This window comes from Dipodomys ordii, unplaced genomic scaffold, assembly GCF_000151885.1.
Source record: "Dipodomys ordii isolate 6190 unplaced genomic scaffold, Dord_2.0 Scaffold3, whole genome shotgun sequence".
Taxonomy (NCBI): domain Eukaryota; kingdom Metazoa; phylum Chordata; class Mammalia; order Rodentia; family Heteromyidae; genus Dipodomys; species Dipodomys ordii.
Window position 1 is genome coordinate 2,978,266 of NW_012267219.1, and position 6,699 is coordinate 2,984,964.

Consider the following 6,699-nt stretch of genomic DNA (forward strand, 5'->3'; position numbering starts at 1 on the left):
AAAAAAAAAAAGAAAAGAAAACTGGAAGTGGTGCTGTGGTTCAAAGTGTAGAGTGCTAGCCTTGAGCAAGAAGAGCTCAAGGACAGTGCTCAGGCCCTGAGTTCAAGTTCCACAACTGACCAAAAAATAAAGAAAGAATGGTGCTCTACCACTTGAGCTGCATCTCCAGTTCTGGCTTTTTCACTGGCTAGCCAGAGATAAGAATCTCTTACATCTGTAACCAAGGCTGGCTTTGAACCTGTATCCTCAGATCTTAGCCTAAGTAGCTAGGATTACAGACATAAGCCACCAGCACCTGGCTTCAGCCTGGTTTTAAGAATGAGCAAGAACAGCTATTCCTCACTATTTTGGAGAGAAACTATTGATTTTTTATTTTATTTTTATTTTTGGTGGTCTTGGGGCTTGAACTCTGGGCCTGGACACTGTCCTTGACCTTTTGTTCAAGACAAGTGCTCTGCTACTTCATCCACAGCGCTAGTTCTGGCTTCTTTGAGTGGTTTATTGGAGATAAGAGTCTCATGCATTTTCCTGTCCAGGCTGGCTTTGAACTGCAATCCTCAGATCTCTGCCTCCTAAGTAGCTAGGATTATAGGTGTGAGCCACTGGTACCTGGCAGAATGACACTTGTTGGTTGGTGGTGGCTCCCCTAACTCCCATCCCCCTATAAAGGCTAGACATACCTCTGGTCATGTGATAATAAACAAAATACCCAAACATTCCCAAATGCCTCACACTGGTATGGTTGAGAAGTGCTGGAGGGTTATTAAGAGCATGGCAGAGTTTCAATTCCTTGATTCCTGTGAGGACGGTAACTAGGAAGGGAGCTTGGTATAGATGCAAGCTTTTGAGCTAATGAGATTTGAGTTTGAATCCTAACACTCTCACAGAGTAAGCATGCTCTGTGTCTGTTTCCATATCTGTGAAGTAGAATCCTGTGTCTCCCCGTGACGCTGCTGAGTGGATCATATGAGATGGAAGGTGCAAGGCACCTTGCCAGGGCCCAGGAAACCACTGGGATACCTGGCTGGCCCATACTGCGAAGGGGAAGCAATAGACGCAGGATGGGTTACTGAGGGAAGGGTGGAGGAAAGGTCTCTGGACCAGGAGTCTTCCAGACAGGGCCACGATGCCTACTAGCTAGGAATCCTCAACTAACAATCCCTTCCCAGCTAACACTGCACAACCCATCCACCTACCTTAGCGATGGTGTTGGCTTCCTCCTTGTACGCGGCGAGCTCAGTGGAAGAGCTTGATTGGCCAACATGCTGGGAGCGAAAACAGCAGAAAAGGGCCTTGAAGATGTTGCGCCCACGAGGCTTCTTAGGAGAGGACTTGGAGACCAGGCCTAGAGAAAAATGAATGGCAAAAGTATTAGCTACAAGGACCTTAGTCTCTCTGTCAACAGCTACTGTGTGCCTGTATCCCCTCTGGCCTGTGAGCCCTGCCCAGACACATAGTATGTGCCTAGTGAACAACTGCATACAGCCAACAGTGAACCGTGCCTGTTTATTCCAACACTTTGTCTTTAAACTAGAATTAGCAGGAATTCTTACTCTCTGCTTTAGGAAACAAAGAGTCCTGTGCTGCAGAGGTTTTGTTCTTCATTCCATTGGAGGGACTGGAAAGGCACCAAGATGGGCCAGGTAGAGAACTTGGATGTTTTACCTGTCTAGCTACAGCACACTATGGGTACCTTCAGCATTAATTCATCAAGGCAGAAATCCCAGACTATAGCCAGTCTCCAGGAAGATTGCCTGTTCTAGATGATGGGCTATTAACCTAGTCCCTTAAGAAGTTGGTGGAGCTGCAATATGGTTCAGTGGCAATTTTTCTAGCTGCTGGGTCAGTGGCAGCAGAATAGAATCCACTTTAGTAGTCCCTCTCAAACTAACACACATACTTGTGCACGGTATCTCTGCCCCATGCTCCAACCACTCTTCTTAACGTTCCTTCCCCTCCGCAGCCCCAGCTTGATTAGAAAACAGGTGGATTAAGCTTGTAGAACATGCACATCCTGCCCCCTGGCCTAGGCTGAGGCCTTTACACTGCCTGCTTTTGTCCTACCTTGCCAATTTGGGCTTTGGAAATTCAAAGCCACTTTAATAGAAGGTATGACAAAGAGGCATCAAGGAAGTCAAGCAGATACAAAAAGCTACGAGCATGACAAGATCGACCCAAAATGGACTTTGCACTATCTTTTCCAAGGTCTTTTCACTTCTGATGAATGGGTTCTGGCAATGGCTGAGCCAGTGGAGATGCGATAGTCACTCGGGCCAGGAGGTGGCGCTACACAACCACTCACAGGATGGTCCCAAGTCACAGGTTTCTTCCCCTGGGGATCAGAGCATCCCAGAGTCCCGAGAGGCAGGCAGGCATTAAACAAACCCAATGAGCAGGCAAGTAAATACCGGAAATGCTTGTCTTTGGGGGGTGGGGTGGGAAGAAAAACAGAATGTGCCACAGAGGTTTCTCAGTGCTCTTCCTGGGGGTGAGGCTGAAGGGAAGAGAAAGCACAGTGGTGGAAGTAGGGGTCACCCACCACAGCTCCCTCAGCTCTGGGAACTCCCCAGAGCCCTCCCTGGGCAAGAAGTGTACGGGAGAGACTACACCTTTGTTTGAACTGCCTGTGAGTGAAGAAGAGGAGAGAAAACCAAAGAAGGAAGAAAAACCATATGCAGCCGTCAGTCAAGTTTAAGTCAGCGCCACTGAGCAACAGGCTCAGTCTGACTCAAGTTTCTCTCTTGAGAACCTCCTCTGGGAGCTCCCCAGTTGGACACTCCCCCCCCCCTTTAGGCCTGGGCACTGGTTTGACAACTGAAAATGTTTTAGAAAATGACTGAGTCTTTTCGGCAATTAGCCCCAAAACACTTGTGTTACTCTGAAGTTGACCCTCGAGGAAGCACCAGATTTCTTTGAGCGTTTCAGTTATACAGCTTGTGTTGGGGTTCACAAGACAATGACGACACACATCCAAAGTTGTCTATGTGTTCACGGAGACTAAATTCAGTGTAGTGCCCAGTTCTTAATAGACAGCCAGAAGGACAGGCTATTCCTTGAACCCCGCGCCTCCTGCTATTCTTTTTATTTATGTTTGGTGCCAGTACTGGGGCTTGAACTCACAGAACTTACTCCCTCCTGGCTTAGCTTTTTCACACAATGCTGGCATGCTACCACTTGAGCCACATCTCTACTTCCAGCTTTTTTGGTGGTTAATGGGAGATGAGTCTCAGGGATTTTTCTATCCAGGGCTGGCTTCAAACCACGTTCCTCAGATCTCAGCTTCCTGAGTAGATAGATTCTAGGCATGAGGCACCAGTGCCTGGCCCACTATTCTTAATCTATACAGAAAGCAGAGGGAAAGGGCAGCTTCCCTACCAACCTGCTTGTTGGCCTGTATTAAATTTAACCCCAGGGATATAGACAGATGCTGACACAAAGCTCTAAGACCAAAGCTGAACCACTGCTTTTCCTTTGGTTTATTTATGGTTTCTTCATGCAGAACCACAATCGGAGATTTAACCAGGGCATGGAGCCTTTCTTAAAAGGCCACACAGTCCAGGCCTTTCCTGAAGAGAGGCCACGTCAGGAATGCACTCAGCATCGTAGTGACAGATGCCGCGAAGGCTGAGTAATTCTAAGAGGCAGAGGGGTGAAAGAGGCAGCTGGCTGGGGCTACAGAGAGGCCTCTCGCCTGTCCCCACTGGGGGGGGAGGGGGGACAAATAGGCAGAGGCGTCTTGTCCCAGCACAGGAAACTTGGACTCTGCAGGGGGTGAGGGTCTTCTGCAAACACAAGGTGAATGGCAGCCTCTGTGCTTCGAGAGGTCATCAGTGGTCCAGCCTGTAATCCCAGCTGCTGCTCAGGAGGCTGCTCAGGAGATCTGAGGATCAGTTGGACCCTAACCTCAAGGAAAATTCCACCAGACTTTTATATATAGTTAACCAGCAAAAAGCCAGAAGTAGCTGTGGCTCAAGTGGTAAAGCATTAGCGGTGAGCAAAAAAGCTAAAGCATAGCACCTAGGCTGAGTTCAAGCCCTGGAACCAGCAGAGTCAGAGTCAGAGAGAGAGAGAGAGAGACAGAGAGACAGACAGACAGACAGACGACAGATAGACATCACAAGTGCATGGACCTTCGGGTCAGGCTCTTCAAGCAAACACCCCAAATCTTGTCTGGGGTCTCACACACCTCCTCCATAGGTGCCACTTCCTTCCATCCTTCTCCACTGTCTGTCCTCTTACCTTTATAAACAGTGCCCCGAGACCTCCTCAGGGTCCGCTTCAGCCTCCCTCAACATGGCTGCCTCCCGGAAGGGCCTTTGAGGGCCTCAGCCCACCACATCCATCATCCTGTGGCCTCTGTCTGGCAGAGACTCCCACCCAGCAGTGAGTAGCTCCAGAGGCCTGTGTCACTCCTGCAGAGCTACAACCTGTGGGGGCCTCCACTGTCTGCCATGACCCAGAAGAGCTGCAAACAGAAAAGGCCTTCTTTATGTGAGGAAAGGAGGGCCACAGGGAAGGAGCTGAGTGCTCAAGTCAAGTCACGGAGTCTCTCTGAGTCTCAGTCATGTTTATTGAACACTAAAGATATGTACCAGACCCAGGTTAAGATTCTGACATTAGCTGGGCGCCGGTGGCTCGCGCCTGTAATCCTAGCTACTCAGGAGGCTGAGATCTGAGGATCGAGGTTCAAAGCCAGCCCAGGCAGGAAAGTCCGTGAAACCCTTATCTCCAATAAACCACCAGAAAACCGGAAGTGGTGCTGAAGCTCAAGTGGTAGAGCGCTCGCCTTGAGCTGAAGAGCTGAGGGACAGCACCCAGGCCCAGAGTTCAGGCCCCAGGACTGACAGGGAAAAAAAAAAAGATTCTGACATCACTAACTCATTTAAGCCTCTCTCTACAGAAGGGAAATGGAAGCTGGGCACTGGTGCCCATGTCTATAATCCTAGCTCTTTGGGAGGCTGAGAGCTGATGACCACTGTTAGCAAGCCCAGGCAGAACAAAGTCCATGAGACTCTTATCTCCAATGAACCAAGAAAAAGCTGGAAGTGGAGCTGTGGCTCAACTGGTAGAGCGCCGGCCTTGAATGAAAAAGCTAAGGGACAATGGTCAGGCCTTGAGTTCAAGCTCTACTACTGGGTGGGCACATATATGCCTGTATGTGTGTGTGCGCGCGCGTGCTTGCATGCATGCACGCACGCACATGTGCACACACGCACGCGCACACACACACACACACAGTATAAAGGGTAACAGTTAATGACTCTGGGATTCCACTTCAGGGAATATATCCTCTGCACCCTCTAACTGCTCTGACCAGCAGATACGGAGGAGGGAGGGACCAAAGCCAGGAGCTCTGGTCTAAGATCTGCTTTGTACACTGAATTTAAGGGTGGATGGGAGCCACATTGCAGAATGGGATCTAAAACCTGAGTCAAAGAGCCTTTCGAGGGCTCCTGTGAGCGAGCACACAGCATGGTTTCCCTGCCAGCAGGTGCAGGCTACCCCCAGCCCCAGGAGAAGACCACCAGGCATTGACAGGTGCAAAGGGACTTCATGGCAGTTTTCCTGATGAGGACTTGGAGCGAGTGTCATGGAACTTCAAGACAAGCTGCTCTCCCTCTTCTGTCTGATGCTGTGCATCTGTTCTCTCCATCCCAAACCTCTGGTTAGACTGCGAATAAGCTCTAGCCTTGAGCAAAAACAGCTAAAGGACAGCATCTTGGCCCTGAGTTCAACCCCCAGTACAGGCAACAACACAATGAAAAGAGTACCCAGTGCCTTAAGTTTTGTTTGTCCTTTTGGTCCTGAGGGGGGTCTTGCTGTTATCCCAGTTTGTGGATAAAGAAACCACCTCTCCGTGAGGAGCTGCATAGTTGACAGAGGAAGTGGCAGAGCCTGCATTCCAGCCCAGACATCCTCAGAGTGGGGCAGCTCTCACGTCCGCCTTTCTGTAGTCTGGCTTTTCCTTCTTCAGCCTTTGGCACCGAGCTCTGGACAAACTAAGTCAATGCAATGGATGGGATGACAGAGATCAAGATGCATGGTACTCAGAAGCATGGTACTCATCACCTGGCTTCTGGAATTGAAACTCCTAGCTGGGTGCTGATTGGAGACTTATCTCCAATTAAGCAGCAAAAAAGCCAGAAGTGGAGGGTGGCTCCAATGAGTGGTGGCCTTGAGCAAAAAAAAACCCTCAAGAACAGCACCCTGAGTTCAAGCCCCAGTATGAGCATGCACACACACAAAGTCAATGCAGTGCTTGTTTTAATGATCTAACTGGCAGCCGCCACCCTGATTCACGATGAATCACTAATGGGTGACCTCATGGGTCTCCGCAGAGCAGCAACAGAGGAGCCCTCCCTCCCGCATCATGTGTTAGTAACCCAAGATCAGAAGCTGCCGGACTGCTTGGGGACTCTCAGCCCAAGCAGGTTTACAATGTCAGAACCACTCTACATAGCTCCCAATCCACCAAAAAGTCATGTTTCTCCATGAATGCCAACAAAGCAGGTAAGGCTGCCTTGCTGGGTATGATCACTACCCTCTCCCCCTATGTTCCCACCCACTGTCCCAAGCAGGCAGAGCCCTATTTACCTCTGCCTTGCAGGAAATGTATGCGAGTAATGTACACACACACACACACACACACACACGCCTAAGCAGAGTAGTCCAACTACACACACACACACACACACACAC

At 49.7% G+C, this 6,699-nt stretch overlaps 1 protein-coding gene across 1 annotated transcript in view; it reads right to left on the minus strand.

The window, feature by feature from the left end:
* The window catches only part of Ctdsp2 (CTD (carboxy-terminal domain, RNA polymerase II, polypeptide A) small phosphatase 2), a 26,851-nt gene that overhangs the window by 9,537 nt on the left and 10,615 nt on the right, over nucleotides 1–6,699 (minus strand). The window contains exons 2-3 of the mRNA XM_013018435.1: nucleotides 1,175–1,345; nucleotides 1,021–1,069 (exon numbers count right to left, since the gene is read on the minus strand). Of these exons, the coding sequence (XP_012873889.1) occupies nucleotides 1,021–1,069; nucleotides 1,175–1,345 (220 nt within the window). The remainder of the gene's footprint in view (nucleotides 1–1,020; nucleotides 1,070–1,174; nucleotides 1,346–6,699) is intronic.